We start from the raw sequence: 25,402 nt of genomic DNA on the forward strand, positions 1-25,402 counted from the left end.
TCTGCACAAACTTATTATCCCAAAACATAGACGTGCTTTTACACTTGCAAGACTGGGTGTTTTGCCATCTGCGGTACTTGAGGGTCGATTCATCCCGCCTGAGAAACGTCTTTGCCCCTGTGGAGATGGTAGCACCGAAACAGCGGCACACGTCCTCCTGTCTTGCACTCTCTGCAAAGACCTGAGGAATGAGATCATCTCCCCACTCGTACTAACCATCCCAGGACGCTCAACCACTGCCACAATGTCCTTTCTTCTATCAGACCAAAATGAGCCGATAACAACAAAGATTGCTAGGTTTATAGCAGGAGCAATCAGAATAAGGGCCACTAACTGGCTGCTGATTCAGGACTTTAAATTGTGCTCTTATATCAAGTTTCCCTTTCTGCGTATACTGTAATGTTTTATTGTTGCTATGGCCATTGGCTAATATGAATAAAGTTTTATCTATCTATCCCCCGTCCTAATCCACAGGTGCTGCTGGGCTCAAACTGGAAGCTCTTGAGTCCATCCACTGTCCCACCAGGTCAACTGGCTGGGGGGCAAGGATGACTGCAGTAATCAATGAGATACCTCTAGGCAGAAACTTTTTACCAAGAAGTCAGGTGACCACATTCTCCTTCCTGCAATGTAACATACAGGGCATAACAACACTCTTTGGTCTAAGCAATTCATCACCAAGGGAAGGGAATAACTTGTCCCTCCCTGAGCAACCTGCTGAGTAACCATGCCTATTATTACTATAATTTATGGTTATGTTTATACAGAAGCCCATAATAAACAAACATTCCCTGGGCAGCTTATGACAAAATATTAAGAGCACAATTTATTATAATAATAATTAAAAACTATCAGACAAACAATAGAGCCCGCCTGTGGGTCAGTGCATCTGGCTGTTAACCAAGAGGTTGGTGGTTCGAGACAACCCAGGAACAACTCTGAGCAGGAATCCCTGCATTGTAGGGAGTTGGACTAGATGAACCTTGGAGCCCTTTCAACTCTAAAATTACAGTGGTACCTCGGGTTAAGTACTTAATTTGTTCCGGAGGTCCATTCTTAACCTGAAACTGTTCTTAACCTGAAGCACCACTTTAGCTAATGGGGCCTCCTGCTGCCACCATGCCGCCGGAGCCCGATTTCTGTTCTTATCCTGAAGCAAAGTTCTTAACCTGAAGCACTATTTCTAGGTTAGCGGAGTGTGTAACCTGAAGCGTATGTAACCTGAAGCGTATGTAACCCAAGGTACCACTGTATATGATTCTATAATTAAAGGCAACAAATAGATGCATTGCATGGAAGCAGCACAAAATATTCAACACTCCAGGTTTTTTTAAAAACAGTTCAGAATTCCGGGTCAGAATAAAAGGGTCTCTGCCTCATGAACCCTTTAACTGTTCTTGGCCCAAAAGCAGAGCAACAGACACCTGCCCTTCGGTGCCCATCCTCCCAGCCCCGCACTCAGGGCTGCCTGCCCCTTTACCGTCACTTTGAAGGTGATGGACTTCTGCAAGCCCTCGGGGGAGATTTTCAACAGATCAGCCACAACACGGATCTCCCGGGCGCTCACCACCGAAGCCACCTCCTGGCAATCTGTCTGCAAAGTACCAAGTCAAGGCATGTTTGCAAAGAGGCTGGGCGACCTTATATTTATTTATGGTTGACATTCAAGAACATACAGCAAAAACAGGCTGCTGGATAAGGCAGCACCTCCTCCAGCATCTGGTCATCACAGAAGTCAATCAGGTGCCTGTGGGAAACGCACAAGGAGGACCCAAGAGCAGCACATTCCCTTCTTGTGGCAACTGGTATTCTGAAGCATTATTGCCTCTTGCCATCATGACAAGTAACCACTGACAACTCTCTCCTCCATTAATTTGTCCAATCTTATTTTAAAGCCAAGGGACGTGGGTGGCACTGTGAGTTAAACCAACCTTGCTGATCGGAAGGTTGGGGGTTTGAATCCCCGCCACGGGGTGAGCTCCCATTGCTCAGTCCCTGCTCCTTCCAACCTAGCAGTTCGAAAGCACAAAGTGCAAGTAGATAAATAGGTACCGCTCCAGCGGGAAGGTAAACGGCATTTCCGTGTGCTGCTCTGGTTTGCCAGAAGCGGCTTAGTCATGCTGGCCACATGACCCGGGAGCTGTACGCTGGCTCCCTCGGCCAGTAAAGCGAGATGAGCATCGCAAGCCCAGAGTCGTTTGTGACTGGACCTAACAGTCAGGGGTCCCTTTACTTTTATTTTAAAGTCACTGAAGTTGGTGACCCTCACTGCCTCCTGTGGGAGTGAGTTCCAAAGTTTAACATTGCATTGCATAAGAAGTCCTTTGTTTAATTTATCTGTCCAACGTTTTTCAACAGTCAGCTTCCTTTCCTGTCCAACCAGTGCCAGATTAAACCCTGTTGAGGCCCCTAGGCAGTCGAAATCTCGAGGGGCCCCTTGTGTGCATGCTCTAGTAGGATAACATTGAACTAAGAAAGCTTGAACTTTTAACTTTGTTTCAAGATCAAATCAATATTATTTTGATCTGTTGTCGTGCCCCCTCCCCAAAGGTTTGGAGCCCATAGGCTGGTGCCTACTCTGCCTATCTGGCAATCTGGCACTGCGTCCAACAAGAGGAGGAGAAAAACTTGTCTCTTTTCTTTTTCCCACAACAAGCATCATTTTATAAACTTGTAAGTATTATGCCACCTCTTTCGCTATACTTGGAAGTCCCAAATGCTGCAACCTTTCTTCATAGAGTCACCCCCATTGCCTGATTATTTTAGTTGTCTTTTTCTGAACCTTCTCCAATTGTAATATTTGTTTGTTTGTTAGTTAGTTAGTTAGTATGTATATTTGTCTGTTTATTACCTGCCCTTCACCCTAAGGTCCCAGGGCAGGTTACAACATTAAAACAATATTCAAAGCAGTTTAAAGCAATCTATGTTCATAAAAACCAGGTGGGTCCTGAAAATATACAGCTACAATACCCTTTTTGAGATGAGGCGACCAGAACAGTACACGGTATTCCAAATGCAGCCGCCCCATTGATTTGTTTAGTCGGCATTATGATATCAGCAGTTTTATTTTCAATTCCTTTCCTAGTTAACCCCAGCATGGGATTTGCCTTTCTCACAGCAGCCGCACACTGGGTCAGCTTTGCCCAGTTTTCATGTGTGAAAATGGGAGTTGACCTCCCCACACGCCAATTTACATTTTTCACACTGGTTCGCTCTTGCTTGCCTCCCCCCTCTTTGCACCAATACAATTGAAAGTTCTTGCTGGCTACATGATCCAGGCAGTCAGGGACCACGTAGTCAGGAGGAAAACATCAAGGCACCACGCAGCCAACCAGACTACATCTCGAAGCTTCCTGCTTCCTCACTCTGGAAGAAGTGGAGTGGTTTATAGGGGTTTTTTTAGCCTTTCCTTAGAATGCACACTAGACTTATATTTCCATCCCGGTAACTAACCTCGTATTTTTCAAAGTAGACATTCCCCAAGTGTAGAATGGAAGACAACATGCGGAAGATGCTGTCCTGATCGTGGGCAGTGAAGTGCAGGATTTCCATGGCGTCGAGCAAGCGGTGAAAATCCTCAGTGTCCACCTTGCCAGGAATCTCGCAGTTACCTCCCTACATACGATGAAAGGGAGGCATTTGTTCCCCGCAAGGGAATGCAGACCCTGGGGTGAAAAAGGCTCTCTGCCCCTGGCCAAGACCCATATGTGATTGGGACCACTGCCTGGGACAGAGACCATTCCTCCTTGATTGAAATGTTTGGGTATTTTGTAAGAATAATATCCAGCACTTTTCTCCTTCTGTTCCATAGGCATTTCAAGGAGAGGCCCATACCTGGTTCAGGTAATAGTATGTTTCTGCCTCTTGAAGGCCGAATTTCCGCTTCTGCTGAGCAGGGAGGCCAGCCAGCATCTCGTAAAATATATGGTAGTTCCGTTCGTTATTGGACTATATGGCAAGGCAGAGAATACAAGAGGGAATTATTACCAGGACAAATATGGACATACAAACAGCATGAGACAGATTGCATTTATGTGCTGATTTATTTTTAAATAGCGATACATAATTTTTTTTGTATGAATAGCTGATGTCTAATTTAAACTTTATATATATATATATATATATATATATATATATATATATATATATATATAAAATTCTATGGTTTTATGCATAATTGTTGTAAGCTGCTCATATATTTTTAATGAATAGCAGTATATACGCATTTTTATGCAGATATAAAGTACAATTTAATAATAAAAAACACCTTAAGTGGTTAACATAATAGTATAAAATATTCATTTAAAAATAATGATAAAAAAGCAAACAAAAATTATCAAAATATGGATAAAAATCAACAGCGCACACACAAACACAAAATAAAAGTACATGTCTCAGTAGGCTTGCCTAAATAAAAATGTTTTAGCAGGCATAGGAAACAATATGGCTCAGTCTAGAGAGCATGAGACTCTTAATCTCAGGGCTGTGGGTTTGATTCCCACCTTGGCCAAAAGATTCCTGCATTGCAGGGGGCTGGACTAGATGACCCTTGCGGTCCCTTCCAACTCTACAATTCTATGATTCTAAAATACCTGCCTAATATTTTATGTAGCCATGTGGCAAGTGTCCTTTTGTTGGATTGATGGGAGCCAGTGTGGTGTAGTGGTTCGAGTGTAAGACGTGGACCTGGGAGACCCAAGTTCAAATCCCCACTTGGCCATGAAGCTCATGAGGAAGGAGGAAGAACCATGTATGTCAACTGTGAACCACCCTGAGATCTTCAGATGAAGAGCATAATACAATTTTTTTTAAAAATAAAAATTTAAAATTGAGGTCCTTGGATAAAAAAAATAGAATATAAAGGCAATTAATAAATAGAAAGATAGATTTAGAACTGGCCTGCTATTTCCAAACTCTCCTGCAGAACTCTTGGGAAAAGCTCGTCTTTCTCCTAAGAGTTCTCTCCCACCTTGCAACATTTTACAAGTCAGGGAAATGACTCAGTAGCTTGGCCACAGAACATCTGCAAAGTAGATGGAGGAGCCATCTTTCTTTTAAAAAGCTGCCCTTGCTTACATCAGAAGATTATTAGGGAAATGAAGGAGAAGTACAGAGCCTCACCTGAAAGACGACCCTTGATTTCTCCAGAAGGTACTGAGAAGTAATGGCACCACAAATGAACCCATTGCTGCAGAGACAAAATTTAATACTTGTGTTGGGTCTTTTCCGTCCCGTGACACAGATTCCCAACAAGCACACTAACACAATGTAACACAACACGGTGGGAATCAGAACTTAATCAGCAGAAATTGCCAGTGCTTATTGCGCATGGATCCCCTTCATGGATCACTGCCTTGCCGTGGCGAAGGGGCTTGAAGAACTCAGAGAAGCTATGAACTATGCCGAGCAGGGCACCCAAGATGAACAGGTCATAGTGGAGAGTTTTGACCAAACGTGATCCACCTGGAGGAGGAACCGGCAAGCCACTCCAGTATCCCTGCCAAGAAAACTCCATGGACAAAGACAACAGGCATATAAAAGTTATGACGCTGGAAGATGAGCCCCTCAGGTCGGAAGGCGTCCAACATGCTACTGGGGAAGAGCGGAGGACAAGTACAAGTAGATCCAGAGCTGATGAAGCGGCTGGGCTAAAGCCGAAAGGACGTTCAGTTGCGGATATGCCTGGAAGCGAAAGGAAAGTCCAATGCTGTAAAGAAAAATATTGCATAGGAACCTGGAATGTAAGAACCATGAACCTGGGTAAGTTGGATGTGGTCAAAAATGAGATGGCAAGAATAAATATTGACATCCTGGGCATCAGTGAACTAAAATGGACAGGAATGGGCGAATTCAGTTCGGATGACCATCATATCTACTACTGTGGGCAAGAAACCCGGAAAAGAAATGGAGTGGCCCTCATAGTCAACAAAAGAGTGGCGAAAGCTGTACTGGGATGCAATCTCAAAAATGATAGAATGATCTCGATACGAATCCAAGGCAGACCTTTTAACATAACAGTAATCCAAGTTTATGCACCAACTACTGGTGCTGAAGAAACTGAAATTGACCAGTTCTATGAAGACTTACAACACCTTATAGAAGCGACACCAAAGAAGGATGTTCTTCTCATTATAGGGGATTGGAATGCTAAAGTAGGGAATCAAGAGATAAAAGGAACAACGGGCAAGTTTGGCCTCGGAGAGCAAAATGAAGCAGGGCAAAGGCTAATAGAGTTCTGTCAAGAGAACAAGCTGGTCATCACAAACACGCTTTTCCAACAACACAAGAGACGACTCTACACGTGGACATCACCAGATGGGCAGCATCGAAATCAGATTGATTATATTCTCTGCAGCCAAAGATGGAGAAGCTCAATACAGGCAGCAAAAACAAGACCTGGAGCTGACTGTGGCTCGGATCATCAGCTTCTTATAGCAAAATTCAAGCTTAAACTGAAGAAAGTAGGAAAAACCACTGGGCCGGTAAGATACAATCTAAATCAAATCCCTTATGAATACACAGTGGAAGTGAGGAACAGGTTTAAGGATTTAGATTTGCTAGACAGAGTGCCTGAAGAACTATGGATGGAGGCTCGCAACATTATACAGGAGGCAGCAACGAAAACCATCCCAATGAAAAGGAAATGCAAGAAAGCAAAGTGGCTGTCCAATGAGGCCTTGCAAATAGCGGGGGAGAGAAGGCAAGCAAAATGCGAGGGAGATAGAGAAAGATACAGGAAATTGAATGCAGATTTCCAAAAAATAGCAAGGAGAGACAAGAAGGCCTTCTTAAACGAGCAATGCAAAGAAATAGAGGAAAACAACAGAATGGGAAGAACCAGAGATCTGTTCAAGAAAATTGGAGATATGAAAGGAACATTTCGTTCAAAGATTGCCATAATAAAGGACAAAAGTGGTAAGGACCTAACAGAAGCAGAAGACATCAAGAAGAGGTGGCAAGAATACACAGAGGAATTATACCAGAAAGAAATGGATGCCTCGTACACCCCAGGTAGTGGGGTTGCTGACCTTGAGCCAGACATCCTGGAGAGTGAAGTCAAATGGGCCTTAGAAAGCACTGCAAATAACAAGGCCAGTGGAAGTGATGGTATTCCAGCTGAACTATTTAAAATTTTAAAAGATGATGCTGTTAAGGTGCTACACTCAATATGCCAGCAAGTTTGGAAAACTCAGCAGTGGCCAGAGGATTGGAGAAGATCAGTCTACATCCCAATCCCAAAGAAGGGCAGTGCTAAAGAATGCTCCAACTACCGCACAATTGCACTCATTTCACACGCTAGCAAGGTTATGCTTAAAATTCTACAAGGAAGGCTCAAGCAGTATGTGGACCGAGAACTCCCAGAAGAGCAAGCTGGATTTAGAAGAGGCAGAGGAACTAGAGACCAAATTGCAAACATGCGCTGGATTATGGAGAAAGCCAGAGAGTTCCAGAAAGACATCTACTTCTGCTTCATTGACTATGCAAAAGCCTTTGACTGTGTTGACCACAGCAAACTATGGCAAGTTCTTAAAGAAATGGGAGTGCCTGATCACCTCATCTGTCTCCTGAGAAATCTCTATGTGGGACAAGAAGCTACAGTTAGAACTGGATATGGAACAACTGATTGGTTCAAAATTGGGAAAGGAGTACGACAAGGCTGTATATTGTCTCCCTGGTTATTTAACTTATATGCAGAATTCATCATGCGAAAGGCTGGACTGGATGAATCCCTAGCCGGAATTAAGATTGCTGGAAGAAATATCAACAACCTCAGATATGCAGATGACACAACCTTGATGGCAGAAAGTGAGGAGGAATTAAAGAACCTTTTATTGAGGGTAAAAGAGGAGAGCGCAAAATATGGTCTGAAGCTCAACATCAAAAAACGAAGATCATGGCCACTGGTCCCATCACCTCCTGGCAAATAGAAGGAGAAGAAATGGAGGCAGTGAGAGATTTTACTTTCTTGGGTTCCATGATCACTGCAGATGGTGACAGCAGCCACGAAATTAAGAGACGCCTGCTTCTTGGGAGGAAAGCAATGACCAACCTAGACAGCATCTTAAAAAGTAGAGACATCACCTTGCCAACAAAGGTCCGTATAGTAAAAGCTATGGTTTTCCCAGTAGTGATGTATGGAAGTGAGAGCTGGACCATAAAGAAGGCTGATCGTCGAAGAATTGATGCTTTTGAATTATGGTGCTGGAGGAGACTCTTGAGAGTCCCATGGACTGCAAGAAGATCAAACCTATCCATTCTTAAGGAAATCAGCCCTGAGTGCTCACTGGAAGGACAGATCGTGAAGCTGAGGCTCCAATACTTTGGCCACCTCATGAGAAGAGAAGACTCCCTGGAAAAGACCCTGATGTTGGGAAAGATGGAGGGCACAAGGAGAAGGGGACGACAGAGGACGAGATGGTTGGATAGTGTCTTCGAAGCTACAAACATGAGTCTGACTAAACTGCGGGAGGCAGTGGAAGACAGAAGTGCCTGGCGTGCTCTGGTCCATGGGGTCACGAAGAGTCGGACACGACTAAACGACTAAACAACAACAACAATTGCGCATGGATATTAATCATGAAATGAGGTAATGATGTATATGACTGGTGAAAATTCAAATACTTTGTTTGAAACTTTATAAACACCACTGCCTGGACCACCAAGTGGTGTTGCAGTTTTGTGGAATGATCCGACTGCAACCTATTGCTTTGCAATAAACAATGTTGGAATCCTGACTCCTCACATTTCTGAGTTTTATTGGCATAAACTCAGGAGATCAGCTATTTTTGGCTTACAACACTTCTACATTCCGACAAGACACAATTTCTAATAATAATAATAATAATAATAATAATAATAATAATAATAATTATTATTATTATTATTATTATTTTATTTATACCCTGCCCTCCCCGGCCAGAGCTGGGCTCAGGGCGGCTAACACCAGTAAAATTACAATAAAAACATAATAGAAAAATAAATAAATATCCAGCCTGATTTACAACTATAGGATCCTGGACCCAGTAGAAGGTACTTTCTATTATTTCAAACTTGAGACGCCATGAGAAAGGAAGAGCATATTGTGTACCAACATATCAATAGGGCCAGCCCAGGGCTGTGGCAGCCATGCCCAGTTCCTGAATTCCCAGAAGCCTGAGTCAGTTGTAACAATAAACTGTGGTTTGCATAGGTGCCACAGCGCCACCCACGTCCCAAAACACTATAGAATCTGACGATAAGCAGCAAAGCAAGGTAAAATAAGTAGCAGCAGTGCTGAAGCAGATCTAAGAGCTACTATATAGAAAGGCCTGGGTAAATAAAAAGTTGCTGATCAGGCATTGGAGAGACATGAGACTTGGCACCAGGTGAACCTCATTGGGGAGAGTATTTCCCTAGCAGGGAGCCACTACTGAAAAGGCCCTTTCTTTGATTGCCTCATCTCTGGAGAAGGGTCTCAGAAGATGACCACAGCATTTTGGGCAATTTTATGTAGTTGTTTAAAAAATTAATTAACTAATTAACTGCCAGTTCACGAGAAAAATATTGTGGCTGGGTATACCAAAAAGCACAATACCACCATTAAAACATCACAAAATAAGGGAAAGGAATGCCCACCTCTAGGGCAGGGATAGGCAACGTGTTGCTCTCCAGATGTTTGGGACTACAACTCCCATCATCCCTGAGCATTGGCCAAGCTGTCTGGGGATGATGGGACATGGAGTTAACCATCTGGAGGACACTAGGTTGGCTGCTCCTGCTCTTGGGACACCTCTGGCCTTACAAAGCACCACCATTAACTAGCCCAAAGGCAGAGTAGTAGGATGGCTTACAATTCCTTCATCTGCACTGGGTTTGGGGGGCGGGGGTGGTTAAACAGCAGAATCCTGTGCATGTTTCCCCTTAGAAGTATGTCCTCATGAAAATTAATCAACATTTTAGTGCAAATTTCTCTTAATACACCCATTTGTATGCAATTTCCCCTAAACTACACATTTTTTTTGCAAAGCAATTTCCCCTAATACATTATTTTCACTTTTATGTGAAAGATTTCAAGAAAGATTTACGCTATGCATTTTTGCATACGCTACATGGTGGAGAAATGCACTGCAAAATTCAGAAAAGGTGCACATTTTGAAGGATGGCTGCATTTTGGTTCTCTGATTGTTTTGGGAAGGGCGAATTACTGAAATGTGAACTGAATTTAATTTCTCAGCTCATTCCTGCTCAGGGCAGAGGACCCTATGCATGTGCTAATTTTATATTGTATAAGGTGCCTTTGGGCAAATGAGAATGGTGCTTTGCAGTTTACACAACAGCCTTACAAGCAAGTAAGCAATAAAAAAGCTTTTTTAAACGGGAGGGAGAAGGGCAGGAGATCTGGGTCCTGATGCAAAAGATCTTGGGCTCATGCCCTCTGGGCCACCCCCTAACATGAGCCCAATATCTCACGGGCTGGAAGCCTGGATTGTCTGCCAGTGGGTTGTAGCCTCATTGAAGTTAGTAGACCCATTGAAATTAGTAGTTCAAAGTTAGCCATGGCCATTAATTTCAATGGGTCTACTCTGAGCAGGACTAACGTTGACTACAACTCCCTTGATCTAGCCCAGGGTAGGGGCATTAGGATCAGGGACTATGTGTTCAGGCAGGGTCGTATGGGAGCATTAAGTATGCAGGCGGAAGGACAGAGGAGAAAAACTACAGAAAGACGCAGGGCGTGTGGTTACTTACTCCTCCAGAAAGAGTTCCACAAATTTCCCAAACCTGCTGGAGTTGTCGTTCCGCACCGTCTTGGCATTTCCGAAGGATTCCAGCAGAGGAGTCGCTTCAAGGATCTGACTCGACCGCCGCATAAAGCGAAATACAAAACAGGAGGAGAAAGCACACCGGCATGCAGCAATGAGGGGGAGGATATTGTTTCTTTCATTTAAAGCTCAAACTCCACAACAAATAATGGGGTCGTCTCCCCACGCTAGGGAGACCCATCATGCAAGGAGGGTGCTCAGCAGGGCGAGTGAGGGGTGCGTCTCAGAGAAAGGAGTGGCTTGGAGAGCATCCCAAGGGCCAGGTGTAGATGGTCTATGCTCCGGGGCTTAGCTGGGTGCATCTGAGGATCAAGAACTCTGCCAAGGGTGCCAAGATGTGCACATTTCACAGCAATGAAGACTGACCCATCAGCTGCAATGTTGCAGGTGTACAGCACATGTGGATATTCACATGGAAGGCAAAGGCTGCACACATGCAATGTGCTAAGGGCTCACACATTTGCAGTTTAACCCCTGGAACAATCAACCCACCCTTGACTGAGTGTGGTTTTTATGGGTTTTTTTGTGTTGAATATATGCTACATGGTAATTTCTGGACCTAATAGGTATCTAAAGCCATTTGCACATAACAAAATATGTACATCATAGGAGCCTACACAACACAAAACACTGTTGCTGTATGTACCGTAGGTTTTATTTTATTTGTTTTTATCTTACATTTTGGAAATATACATGCCAGTTTTTTCCCCTAAAAAATTTTTGGGGGGCCCCAAGAGAGTGGGGCCCAAAGCTATAGCTTGTTTAGCTTATACGTAAATCCGGCACTGACTCAGATCCTTCCCCAGTACCCCAAAACAAATAGGGTAAGGCATATGGGGCAACCTTAGAAGCTGCCTTTTCACAGTAAACTTGAAGGTTGGACCCTCCAATGCAACCCCTTGCGTACAGGTCACCATCCTTCAAGGCACCTCCTAAGAAGCAACTGACCCTTAATTCTTGATTATCCAGATCGGTGGTAGCTAACCCAAGCACAGAGGAATGGGAATGGGCAGAGTAACCCCTCAGTAGTTAAGCTCAGATTAGACCAAGGCAAATGAGGGACCAATCTGCATGCAATTTAATCAACCCTTGGTTTCACTCTATTAAATCACGGCAAAACATTCACACTGCACACGGCTTCTCTGTACCTCTATCTGCGGAAGTGCATGAAGGAAGCAGAGGTTGGGAGGCAATCAGTGTGCAATTGATCAGGTTTTTTAAAAAGCTCAGAATGGCTCACGTTCTCCAACCCATCCCCTTTGCAGTTGCCCATCAAACAAGCTTGGCAGTGCCACCCCGGAGATGGAGACTCAAGACCTTTTAATCAGTTTAGGGGCTCATCCAGACTTCCTTTTGTGCCATGTTTTCAGGCACCGACCTGGCCTTCAAAGCTCTGCATCCAAGCAGTTTGTTTTTTGGTCCCAGTCCTTTTCCTGGGAAAACTTGCATTTTACTGCTGAATTGGAGCAAAAAGCAATCACATTTTCTACAGATCGACATTTGCTCTAGTTCAGCAGTTAAACGTGGGTTTTCCTGGGTAAACGCTGGGACAGGAAAACTCAACAGCACTCAGACACAAAGCTTTAAAGCCCAGATCTGTGCCTGGAAAGCATGGTGCAAAAGGAAGTCAGAATGAGCCCCTGGTCTTGGACTGGCTCGGCTGCCTTCAGTCGGGTTGTTGTACCTGCTGTGTTGCAGTGTGCTTCTGATTTATCGCTGCCAGGTAACGGAGGATCAGTTTGGTGGCTTCCGTTTTGCCCGAACCACTTTCGCCACTACAAGCAATCAGGTGAAGAAGACAGCCCTAGTTATTTATTATCATCTCTTCCTTGCGATGCTAAAACATACATGCTTGTGGGTTATGTATGGGTCTTGCAAACACTTGCAGAACTGGAGGAGGTTATGGGCTAGCTTGCCTTAATGGAACGCACCAGCCTTGCCAACAGGAAGATGGAAGGTGTTGCACTCAGAAGTGGCACAGAAAGCTCACCTGATAATAATACACTGGTTGATTTTGGCATCTCTCAGTTTGCTGTAGGCGATATTGGTGATTGCGAAAAGGTGCCTGCAAAAAGGAAGAGAGGATTTAAAAATCTGGCTTAAATTGCAATGCAGATATCAGTGATGTGCTTCCATCAAGCTAACATTCCAGCGCACCTGCATTGACAGTAGGAACCACAGTGTTCTGGGACTGGGTGCCTGGAGGGAAGCAGTTCTAGAGGACACTGGCAACACACTGAAATGCAGGAAGTACCTTTATTGTACTGACCTTTCCCCTCCAAGTCCTCAACAGCTGGGAAGAACATTTATCTACCCAAGATCCTTGAGAGCCACTTCCTGTCAAATTAGACCAACCTTCACCAACCCGATGTTGTCCACAGGTTTTGGACTACAACTCCTATCAGCCCATGGCTAGCACTGCCATGGTAACCAGGGCCAATAGAGGTTATAGTCCACAACATCTAGAGAACATCAGGTTGGCGAAGGCTGGATTGGACAAGATGGAGTGATGGTCTGACTCAAGATAAGACTGCTTTATGTGTTACTTAGCCACTGCTCTGGCTCCTGAGATTTCAGCAGACATACACACATACTTTCCAGAATACCTCTGTAGCCATGCTTTTTAAAAAGCATGCACTTCTTTGGAAGTGAACAATACACAGCGTGTTGCCTCCAGATCTAATCTGTAAGCAGCAGAGACTTACGGTGGGTTCTCCCCCAAGGCTTTCCCTTCATATTGCAGCACGTGGTCTGTCCCGTAGATGTTGTACATTTTGTAAGGATTCACAGACACTAAGATACTACCTATATAGGTCTAGAAGAGAAAGAGATAAATTCAGTGGAAGGGGATAAGCTCTGAATGCATGCATGACACTACGACCTGCTTCACACATAATGCTAAGCCATGGTTTATTCCATTCTTGCCTATTAAACCATGGTTTAGTTTTACATGTGAACATTTAACTATGATTTGTTTATTGCAAAAAAACACACAACATGATCTGAAGCCATGGTTTGCTGTCGGTTTATGAACCCTGATTTGTTTTAAGTCCAGCTTGAAATCCCAGAACCTTTCCTTAACCAAGATTTGTTTGGATAAGACATTCACAAAGCCACAAAAGCACAAGACAAAAGATCCCGCAAAACGAAACAAACTATGGAGAAACAAGTCATGGATTGTTTGATTGTCTGTGGGACAACTCCTGGTTTGTTAAACAAACCGTAATGGATTAGCATTATGTGCAAACCAGGCTTCTCTCTGTGTGTGTATTGAACACCAAGCACAGTCAAGTGAAGTAGAACCCTACCAAGCAGCACAGTTACTCATTAATAAATAACCCAACTTACTTGGTTGGGTGGTTACTCAAAAGTAATTGGGTGCTTTGTGTATCAAAACCACAAATAAGCAAGAACGGAACCTACTGGATGTAACCTTAGCTTTACTTGGAGCTCCTCCAGAACCTTTTCCTTCATCTTCCTATATTTTGCTTTCATTTATGCATTTGTTAATTTAAAAATCCCCTATTTTTAATTTACTTTAATCATTGCATCTTTATTTCATCCTTCCCCGCCCCTACGAGCTGGATGGTGTGCACTTGCCTTCTGGTGCCCTCCATATGTTTTGGATAACAGCTCCCATCAGACCCAGCCGGCAAACAGCCATATGTTGCTGGAACTGATGGGCGCTTAGTTGGTTGGGGGATGGCTTGTATACAGAGTTCACTTCCCACCTCCCAACCCCAGTTCCCACTTTTATTGCTACAACAATCCCAAGATCGCCCAGAGTGCTTTGTGGCTTAGTGAGGATTTGAACCCAGGTCTCCATGGGCCAACACTGCATCCACATCACCATACTGGGTTCTTTCCCAGTAGTTCATTAAGCTTTGGAAATAAGCAAAAGCGAAAGGACAACAACCAACTTACATAAATTAGTCCCCGGTCAAACCTCAACCTGATGTTGTTAAGAACCGCATTCTCCTGGAGGTCTCTGCAGTGTACAGAAAGAAAGGAGTTCTTTCAAAGACTATTTGTTATGTATTAGTTATGTTATCATTAGGTTGTTGTACCCCAAAGAAAATGCAATGCACATGGGGGGGTCAGGGAAGACATTATCCAGGCTTCCTCAACCTCGGTCCTCCAGATGTTTTTGGCCTACAACTCCCATGAACCCTAGCTAGCAGGACCAGTGGTCAGGGATGATGGGAATTGTAGTCTCAAAACATCTGGAGGGCCGAGGTTGAGGAAGCCTGAGTCTCAATCAATTACGTATCATTTGCAGACAGAAAGCAACAAGAGCAAACACCAACCATATTCGCTGAATTAATTTCCATTGTGGACATGGGGCAAACAAGCAAGCACCGGCAATTTCTACTCCCATTTTCGCTCTATTTCCCCAACATCCTTAGTCCAGAGGGGCAGAGAGTTTTGGACATTCACATTCATCATTTTGGACATTCACAATATTTGTCTGGGATTCCCAGCATTTGCACCTGGAAAGCCACCAGATTCCAAGCGTTCCTTAAATTAAATTATCCGACAGCAGTCAACTTACTCCAGCTGGGTCATGTCTTCCACAGCATTATCCCCGTGCTGCAGTGGGTGGGCTGGACATTGCAAGCTGTGGGTGGTGTGCATCTATATTTGCAGAGAGGAAAAGGCAATAAAATCAGCACATGCTCAGATCCACGTCCCCATGCACTTGACCCTCAAGGAAAACGCAGGTGATCTTTTGTATGCAAATACATGCAATCAGTGCATTTATTATTCAGGGTATTATTTATTGCTTGTAACACCCGTTCTCAAAGCGGCTTTCTGCAATAAAATACAGTGGTACCTTGGTTTAAGCACAGCTTAGTTTATGAACAACTTGGATTAAGAACGCTGCAAACCTGAAAATAGGTGTTTTGGTTTGTGAACTTTGCCTTTGAAGCAGAACATGTTTCACTTCCTGTTGGGTGTGTTCCATTTGTAAATTGAATCCCCTGCTGCTATGGGAAAGCACACCTTGGTTTAAGAACACTTTGGTTTAAGAACAGACTTCTGGAACGGATTAAGTTCATAAACCAAGGCACCCCTGTATGGCAAACAATATCAATGCATTGGAACTTATCAATTAAAAAAGAGAGCAGTTATACAACCGGGGGGAAAATACAAGACTACAAAACTATTCCTGAATAAGGCACCTGGGGTGGTTGTGACAGTGGCTGGTTCAAGACGCAGGGCACCATATATGAAGTGATTTATAGAATATTGTCATGGGCTGGTTGGATACAGAGGAGCGGTGGGAGGAACCAACCAGGGAGCCCCCGAGGGAAGAAGGCTCAGAGCCAGGGGATTGGGGTGGGACAACGACGAGTGGTCAGAGGGAGAAGACTGGGAAGAGGATGTGCTGGAAGCTGAAAAGGTAACAGGGTTTAATGAGCAGGAAGAGGCTGTGGTAGAGAGGAGTCCAGAGTCAGAAGCAGAGCGGAGGCTGGAGAGGAGAGGGGGCAGGAGGCAGAGATGCGTCAGGCTGGTGAAGAGTCCAGGGAATCTTTCCCTCCTGATGTGACAAGCTCCTATCCCCGCTTGTCTCCCAGAACATGAAAAGGAATGAAGAGGGTGGAGCAAAGAAAGGGAAGATGAAGGCGTCTCAGATTGCTTGGGAAGGACCTGGAGAAGAAATAGACTTAGAGAGCTGTGGACCTTCAGTCCTCACAACTGCCTTATTGGGACAAGATCAACCGGGAAGAGTTGGGGTGCTTACTTGGCCTGAACTGTTGTTTGTTTGTTTGTTTGTTTGTTTGTTTGTTTGTTTGTTTGTTTGAATAGAGTTAACTTCACCGACATCTTGTGACATATTGCTGACCTGACCCTGACACCCGTCCTGATAGATATATAGAGTGATTGAGAGGATATATAAGCTGCCTGGGGGAGGAATTGTGGGGCAGGAGCTGCCCCGTCCTCGTGGCCTGAACGCTGTCAGAGTGGTTTAACAGCCAGTCTCTCTTCACAGGGAACTCTGGGAATTGTAGCTCTGGGACAGGAATAGGGGCCTCCTAACAACCCTCAGCACACTTCACAAACTACATCTCCCAGAATTCTCTGGGGGAAGCCATGAGTGGTATTATAGTACATTAAATGCATGGCGTGAATGTGGCCCAAGAGCAGGAGCAAGGGAGCAAATTTGCCTGCTGCGACTAATAGTTGTATTGAAGGGCCCCTGCTAAACTCCTGAGGAACCCCCAGGTGCCCTCCAACCCCCCATTCCTAACCCTTTAGCCACTTTGACTGTAAGTAAAACAACAAATGGTTAAAAGGTATCTAGAGTAAGGGGCTACCAAGTCCTAATTCTTTCTCAAGTCGTCATGCCGTGTCTCGGCTGAATCATTTCAGACTGCAGGTAGGCACTGAAATGATTGAATTATCTTGCGTGCACTAAAAAACAACCCAAAACCCCTTCCCCATAGAAAACTAGCATGTCAGACCTAGACCCCTCCTTGATATTCTAGATTTCTATGCATCGGTTGTGTGTGTAAATACACACACACACACACACACACACACACACACACACACACACTACAAAAGAACACATGATTATGCAAGCCCCCCACCTGCACCAGTGCAACCTAGGCACAAGTTGGCTCTATCCCTGATGCTTTTGAAACACCAAACAATTTTTTTAAAAGTAAATTTTTATCCTATCCCTTTTCCAAGTAGCTCAAGAGAGCATAGATGATTTCCCTCCTGCTTCATTTTAACACCTAGTAAGCTTCATGGAAAAGTGGGGATTTGAACCCTGATCTCTCAAGTTCAAAACCAACGCTCTAACCTTCACACCATACTGGCTCTCTATAAACATTCCCACTGCTTCTAGGAAAGGTATGGATAATCCCCAAGAAAGTGGTGGAAGAGAAGATGTTGCTTAGCAACCATGCAGAGTGGCCTGATCTTTACTGAGGTAACACGAGCCCTGATTGGCTGAGTACTTCTGAGGGAGTTTTCCTCTGTATGTTTGGTTGTATGTCTCCCTCCATGCACAAAGCCGGAACTAAGAAAGACAAAACCTCTCTATTCCTTTCTCCTCAAATAATACACTGTTGTTGTTCAGTTTCGCCCAGTAAAGTGTTATCGAGACTTTTCTCCCTGGGCTCTGTCTGTGTTATTTAAGTGACTTTGCTTACAGGCAGAATCTCGTTTTCAAGCCTGCCATGGTGCCCTGTTTGTTGGTATTGAGTCTGTAAAGGTGGCGGCTGAAGATTGGTAAGCAAATACGTATCAAAAGATAAGCTCCTCAAAGCTGGGCTTTGAACGATGATCCGCTTCAGGCAGCTCTGCTCAAGGCAGCAGGAGTCAGCTTCGCTCTAATTAATACTCTCCTCCTGTTCCATGCCAGCTCCATGTCGGAGATCAGGTCCCTAAATTTACATACAGCTCTTTCGCTCGGACAGGCAGCTTGTGCCTCTAAAAGGGGCTACTAACCCTGATGGCTGTGGTTTGCCTCCACTGTCAGAGGCAGCAAATGTTTCTGAATTCCAGTTGCTGGAAAAAGCAGGAGGGGTGACTGTGAGAACAGGAGTCTGGACTAGATGGGCCACTGGCCTCATCCAGCAGGCTCATATAATTGCAAACGTAACTGAATTACTTCCCATCCCGAAGTGAGACCTTGCGAGTGAACCTGATCCAGAATTCCAAGAGAACCTGGACAGAAAAGTCCGGTTCAGGATAACCTTTCCACTTCCACCCACCCCTAGTTCCCAGACCAGGGCCGACCCAAGGAGAAGGGCAAGATGCTCCCCACACAAACAGATTTCATGGACAGTTGAATCTTACTTAATTACAGGGGCAACAGGATCCTGAGGGCACTCGGCTAGTTATGGGGGCACAGGACAGGTATTGTGCCAAATCAAACTCTTGCCTCCCAGAAGAGGCCAGAGAAGAAACAGCTAGGGAAGCTGCCCTCCCCTGAACATCCGCCGCCTGAGACAGTTACCACACTCTGCCTAACGATAGGGCCGGCCCTGTTCTGCTCCACTCCCCTTCCCCCTCCCCATCACAAAATAGCTCCCCTTCAATTACCTTGCACCGCCACCTCTTGCTCATCCCACCAAATTCCGTGTGGTGCATCGTCGACCCCCGTGTCAGGTACCAAGCCAAGCCACTGGCTCCCTGGAAAGATGTCGATGGGTTCAAGCTCCCCGAGGCCCAATCGTTGGCTGCCTGGTGCCGGGGGCTGTTCTGGTTTTGCATGCGGGATTTCCTCCTGAAGGAAGAGCCGATCCGCTGGATCTGGGGCATGACGACTGCGTACCTCCCAAAGCTGTCCTCCGCGTCGTTTTCATGCATCTCGGCGGGCGAATAGGCAGCTTCCCAGCTTCCCAGGTGGTTATTCCGAAAGGGTGAGGAACGGGGAAGAGGAGGGCTCCCCCTTCCCATGTTGTAGGCGGCCCCCTTAAACGAAGCTGCCCTTTGGGACAAGGGGCTGAGGTTGGGCCCTCCCACGTGGCCAGGATTGCCCCCAGAAATGGCGTAGGACCAATTACTATCCCAGGCCTTGCGGGCCAGTTTCGGAGTCGGTGACCGGGAGTGGCCGGCCAACCCTGCTTGCTTCGATGATGGCGGTGGCGGAGGCGGTGGAGGAGGAGCATCCTCATAAAATAGACTCCTGGAAAAGGGGGGCAACTGTCCAGGGATGTGATCAGCCCGTGCCTGGGACGCATTCCTATCTTTCGTGCTGCTTTTTGTCAGGGAAGGGGGACGCCTGATGGACGAAACAGCCTGGGCCATCCCAGCTAATGGCTGTCCGACGCGCTGCAGGTAGGCCTGCCGGGTGCTGGGAACAGGACTCGAGGGCACAGACAGATTCGAAAGGCTCCTCAGGCTTCCGGAGGCTCTTGTCTTGGGTGAGGGATTCCAGGCTGCTGGCCTTCCATTTCCAGAAACACGGTCCCACCTCTGCTGCTGCTGCTGTTGCTGCTGTAGCCACTGATCCTCTCCTGGTCCATTGGCACCATCAAAAGCCTCGGTGAGAGGAGACGAGTTTCTCGGAGACTCCCTGATGGTGACCCTCCGGCTCCCTTGCTGCGTAAACATGTGAGGGGAGCTCCTGGCAGACAAATTGGGGGACTGGGAGCCAAACTGCCTCATGAACTGGTTTCTCATTAATGGTTTCACGGCTTTGGTCGGGGGCTCTTGCTGCCTGCTCCAAGCTTGGGGGAGCATGGCTTGAGCATCCACAGGAGGGGGGCTCGTTCTCCTTGGCGGCTGGAAAGGGTTTTGGATGGGAGGCGAGCCAAAATTCCTGAGAGATGGTTGAGGTGAGGGAGGGGCTTTCAATCTTCCGGTGGTGGGATTATGGAAGCCCGCTGAGGCAAATCTTCCGGGGGTCCTATTTGACATAGCATCCTGGAACTTGGAAGTAATGGATTTGACGGAGCCATGAAATGAAGGATGGCTCAAAGGGGCCTCGGTCCTGTGACTACTGACTCCTCCTAAACTAGAGGAGGATGGAGTGCGTTGGCTCATAAAAGGATTACGTGCTGTTGGTCTAGGGGATGAAGGTGAGCGGAAGGTGGCATTTTCTGATGGGTTCCCTGTGGCAGCCGGCCTATGTCCCCATGATGGAGTAGCATTTTCTGGTGGTGAAATGACTCTCTTCAAAGGAGGAGGAGCCCCAGAAGTAGGTGAGTTCCTCCGCTGGAGGGAAGGACTTCCATGCATGATTGTTGACCATGAAGAAGAGGAGGACCTTGAGGGCTGGTGGCCACCAGACAACTGCTGATAAGGGTTACTTATCTCAGGAACGTGGAAGCCAGTCTGAGGCCTATTTAAGCCATATGACCTTGTACTTTGTTTTAGAGAAGAGGGAGAGTTGGCTGTTTGGCTGAATTCCCTCTGAGGTGAGCTGGGGCCTTCTTGGTGTGTCTTTGTGTAGGAAGACAACCGGGCAAATGGAAGTGTGTTGTGCAGCTCTTCCTGAAGAGCATCTTGTAGTCTCGCTGCAGGGTGAGAAGGAGCGAGGCCACTGCCGTGCCTCCCTGGAGCCCCAAACCGCCTCATTGATTGAGGAGAAGATGCTAAACTGACCATTTGAGAGAGCCTTGCCCCCAGCTGAGGAGAAGGTGGCCCCATACGCCTACTCTCTCCTAATGGTGAAGACAGAGTTCTCCTAGTTGGAGATGGCGTAGTAGGCCTGCTCGGTCCATCATTTCCGCGGTGCTTGAGTATGGGCTTTGGTTGTGAGAGAGATCTTTGTAGGAACTGCCCCAGAGGGCTTCCAAATTCTCTGGGGGAGAAGCTAGGATTATTCGCAGCTGGGATCAAATGCCTTCTGGGCGAGTCTGGGGAGAGAGGCCTTTGAAGCTTCCGAACGAAACAGCCAGGGAGCAGCTTTGAGAAAGTCCTCGGTGACCTGGGAGGCTCTAGAGTCTGATCATCAAACTGGGCAAAAGGAGATGTCAAGGGCTCTGATTCTTCTTCCTCTTCCTCCTCCTCTAGATCAAAACTGGCAAGCGGAATGTGTGGTGAAGGAGGGAGGGAGACATCAAGCTTGTCTGTGCCAAAGAGTTTCACCTGAGGCCTTGGGAAAAGCCGGAAGCCTCTTTTCACAGACAGCTTGGAAGGCAAATTTTCTCCCATCCCTTGCTGATCAAAAAAGGAAGAATTGGAGAGCGCAGTGGGGTAGCGGCCCTGTTCTTCCACAGCTCCTTCCGTTTCGTCTGTCTCCACAATGTCATCCAATGGATAGGCGTACGGGTTGTATGAAGACTGTGTCTGAGGGGACCATTCGTGCTCGCTGTAGCTGACTTCGTGCTGAGAGTAGGTGCCATCATCAGGATACCCCAGTTCATCTTCCCCTGCAAAATGGGGCCCATGTGTCCCTTCGCCCTCTTCATATCCACTCCCGAAGTCATCATAAGATTCGTACGGAGAATAGCTTGCAGAGGGTTCATAATCTGGATTTTCACGGTTAGGATAGTCATACTGGTCTTGCTCATAGAACTCCACCGGCTCCTCAAATGGTCCAGGTTCTTCATCCGCTGGACACCTGTCATCATGCTCACCATCACACGCCTCTGGGTCATAATAATCTTCCTCTTGGCAGTCATCGTAGAAATTCAGAGGGGTGGCAGAATCCACATCCTCCCAGTAGCCGAAGTCTTCCTGGGCCTGGCTGTAGAGGGTACTCTTGCCTCCTGGGGTCTTCCTCATGTTAGCTTTGTGCTTCAGAACCTCATCCCCCGATGGGAAGGGCAGCTTCTTGGCTCCAATCTTGGTCAGCCAGGATTCATTGGTGACCTTTCCATCGCAGGTGCACCGGCCGTGTTTGGCCAGGAATCTCCTGGTCAGCCAGCTGGTTGCAGCTGCAACGTTGCTGACGATCTCGGCCCGGGGCTTGAAGTTGCCCACCTTCCTCTTCCGGCACAGGCCGCCAAATAACCCTTTGCCTGCAGCTTTCCCACCGCCAAAGCGTATCAGCATGAAGGTCGACTTCTTCCCCTCAGTCTTGGGCGGCGCCTCTTTCTTCCTCTCCTTCTTCTTCTTCTTCCCAAGGGACTTAAAGCGCATCATGATGTTGGAGGTGGACTTGAGGATGCCCTTGTTCTTCTTGGACTTCTTTGTGGTGCTGTGCTTCTTCAGCCCCCAGAAGAAGCGGGAGGCGTTCTTGAACTGGCCTTTCTTGCGGCTCTTCTTTGGGCCCAGCCCTCGGAAGCCCATCAAGAACTTGGACGTGCTCTTCAAGCTCCGCCTCCTAGGGGGCGGATCCTCCTTCTTGGCTATCGTCATGGCCTTGGTGGCCCCTTTCAGCTGGGCTTTGGCTTGCTCCTTCTTGGCCCCTTTCTTCTTCTTGGCATCGTCAGTCGCCAGGCCGATGACCAGCTTGGAGGCGCCTTTCAGCGGCTTTCCTTTCTTCTTCCCAGAGGCATCTTCCTCCTCCTCCACCACCACAGCCTCCTCTTCCGCTGCCCCTTTCTTGCCTTTGGCTGCCCCTTTCTTACCAAATTTGGCCAACCCCCCTTTCTTGTCTTTCCCTTTTTTAGCCTTCGGGTCTTCTTCAATCTCCTCTTCTTCTACCACTTCCGCCACCTCTGCCACCTCCGCTACCTCCGCCACCTCGCTGCCCACCTCACTCCCCTCAGCATTTTGGTCAGCCTCCGACACCTCTTCGGAGTCGCTGACGGCCTCCTTCTTCCCCTTCTTGGCATCTTTCCCTTTCTTAACCATTTTCTTGGTGTCGAAAGAGGCTCATCCTCTTCTTTCTCTCGGCCACTTTGCCACGGGGTTTGCCCTTGGGCAGAGGTAGACAGGAATGCCCATGGAGACAGAAGCAAGGAAGAAATTATCAGGGCAACACACGCATGGTGCTTCTTCAGATCTGGAACCCGGCCTCAAGACCTTTGCAGCAAAAGTGGGAACATTTCCCCCCGTATTAAAATTGCCCTCTTCAGAACTTCAGGGGGAGAGGCAGAGAGAGAAAGAGAGAACAGCCTTCTCTTAATTTACCTTCTGACCGGATTGGGCAACTCCCTGCAGGTATCACTGTGTTTTTTCCTATGCTTCGGATGGTGTGACGTTGACCTCTTTAATTCCCCCCGAGAAAGTTAAGAACTAACGCAGGATCTGGCCACAGCAGAGGTTGCTTCCGAGACTTATCTTGCAGAAGTCTTTCTCCTTATTGTTCTGTGGGGGAAATTGTCCTCAGTGCCCCTCTCCAGGTTTCCACAACAACCTGCCGGTCAGGCGATTTTTCAATTTGCTGTTTTCTACAGGGTGCCGGGAGTTAAAAAGTCAAGGTATAGTCACTGACTGAGAGGCTGGAATGTAACTGTATCTTCCTGGGCTCACATACATATGAATAATGTAACTGGGCAGCTCCATCTCCCCACGGAGACATCCTTCCAAAGGAGAAATAAAGCTTTTTTTTTTTTTTAAAGCAGCCTTGCCCAACCTGGTGCCCTGCAGATATTGCTGCACCCGCCTCTGATCAGCCCTGGGCAGCACAGCCCAAGGTCAGGGATGATGAGCATTGGAGTCTAGCAATATCTAGAAGGCACCAGGTTGGGCAAGGACTGGGGAAGAGAATGGAAACCCAGAACCCCAACCCTACTCTTTTCATTTTTTCAACCCCATCCAACTGCAGCCAAAAGGTATGGCACCTCTATCATGTCCCCTCTTAGGCCGCTGGGAGAGATCATCAGGAGGTTTGGGCTGGGTGTTCATCAGTATGCGGATGATACCCAGCTCTACCTCTCTTTTAAATCAGAACCAGTGAGGGCGGTGAAGGTCCTGTGTGAGTGTCTGGAAGCGGTTGGAGGATGGATGGCGGCTAACAGATTGAGGTTGAATCCTGACAAGACAGAAGTACTGTTTTTGGGGGACAGGAGGCGGGCAGGTGTGGAGGATTCCCTGGTCCTGAAGGACCAGGTGCGCAGCCTGGGAGTCATTTTGGACTCACAGCTGTCCATGGAGGCACAGGTCAAATCTGTGTCCAGGGCAGCTGTTTACCAGCTCCATCTGGTACGTAGGCTGAGACCCTATCTGCCTGCGGACTGTCTCGCCAGAGTGGTGCATGCTCTGGTTATCTCCCGCTTGGACTACTGCAATGCACTCTACGTGGGGCTACCTTTGAAGGTGACTCGGAAACTACAACTAATCCAGAATGCGGCAGCTAGACTGGTGACTGGGGGCGGCCGCCGAGACCATATAACACCGGTCTTGAAAGACCTACATTGGCTCCCAGTACGTTTCCGAGCACAATTCAAAGTGTTGGTGCTGACCTTTAAAGCCCTAAACGGCCTCGGTCCAGTATACCTGAAGGAGCGTCTCCACCCCCATCATTCTGCCCGGACGCTGAGGTCCAGCGCCGAGGGCCTTCTGGCGGTTCCCTCATTGCGAGAAGCAAAGCTACAGGGAACCAGGCAGAGGGCCTTCTCGGTAGTGGCGCCCGCCCTGTGGAACGCCCTTCCAGCAGATGTCAAAGCGATAAACAACTACCTGACATTCAGAAGACATCTTAAGGCAGCCCTGTTCAGGGAAGTTTTTAACGTATGATATTTTATTGTATTTTTGGTTTTTATGGAAGCCGCCCAGAGTGGCTGGGGAGGCCCAGCCAGATGGGCGGGGTATAAATAATAAATTATTATTATTATTATAGGCCAGATCCACGCTATACATTTCAAGCACATCCAAAACACATTTCAAGCACATGACTCACCCGAAAGGACCCTGGGGGCTGGGATTTATTCCTACTACCCCCAGCACCCATAACAAACCACAGTTCCCAGGGTGCTTTGGGGAAAATTTGAAATGTATGCTGAATGAGCTTGAAATGTATAGTGTAGATCTGCCCTTATTGCTCACCTTTTCTCTAAACAAAAAAGCCCATTTTCTTGCAAGGGATGGAGCAACTACACAGGGAGAAAACATTGTGATGTTTGGGGCTTCTTGTTTATTGTCTCTGCTTAAGTGCCTTTTCTCTAGAGGTATATAACTATGGGGGAGGTAGATGGAGCATATCCTCCAACATTTCTCTAATGAGCATAGGGACGTCCTAAGGAAAAGTGGGACATTCTGGGATCAAATCAGAAACCTGGAAGGTTTCCATAAATCTGGGACTG

At 46.8% G+C, this 25,402-nt stretch overlaps 2 protein-coding genes across 2 annotated transcripts in view; both read right to left on the reverse strand.

Annotated features, from left to right (window-relative positions):
* The window catches only part of MYO15A (myosin XVA), a 93,344-nt gene extending 74,172 nt beyond the window's left edge, over positions 1 to 19,172 (reverse strand). Inside the window, exons 1-11 of the mRNA XM_083585514.1 lie at positions 18,864 to 19,172; positions 15,355 to 15,437; positions 14,727 to 14,790; positions 13,508 to 13,617; positions 12,793 to 12,867; positions 12,487 to 12,577; positions 10,729 to 10,832; positions 5,122 to 5,188; positions 3,835 to 3,948; positions 3,454 to 3,615; positions 1,481 to 1,594 (exon numbers count right to left, since the gene is read on the reverse strand). Of these exons, the coding sequence (XP_083441640.1) occupies positions 1,481 to 1,594; positions 3,454 to 3,615; positions 3,835 to 3,948; positions 5,122 to 5,188; positions 10,729 to 10,832; positions 12,487 to 12,577; positions 12,793 to 12,867; positions 13,508 to 13,617; positions 14,727 to 14,790; positions 15,355 to 15,437; positions 18,864 to 19,130 (1,251 nt within the window). The 5' untranslated portion in view covers positions 19,131 to 19,172. The remainder of the gene's footprint in view (positions 1 to 1,480; positions 1,595 to 3,453; positions 3,616 to 3,834; positions 3,949 to 5,121; positions 5,189 to 10,728; positions 10,833 to 12,486; positions 12,578 to 12,792; positions 12,868 to 13,507; positions 13,618 to 14,726; positions 14,791 to 15,354; positions 15,438 to 18,863) is intronic.
* On the reverse strand, positions 19,171 to 23,009 carry LOC310748726 (unconventional myosin-XV-like; the record flags this gene model as incomplete). Its single annotated transcript, XM_083584569.1, has 2 exons — positions 19,171 to 19,235; positions 19,328 to 23,009. The coding sequence occupies 2 exons, from the start codon at positions 23,007 to 23,009 to the stop codon at positions 19,171 to 19,173; spliced, it is 3,747 nt and encodes a 1,248-aa protein (XP_083440695.1).
* Between the last annotated feature and the right edge of the window lie 2,393 nt (positions 23,010 to 25,402).

Source organism: Podarcis filfolensis (genome assembly GCF_964270895.1).
Source record: "Podarcis filfolensis genome assembly, chromosome: 14".
NCBI lineage: Eukaryota > Metazoa > Chordata > Lepidosauria > Squamata > Lacertidae > Podarcis > Podarcis filfolensis.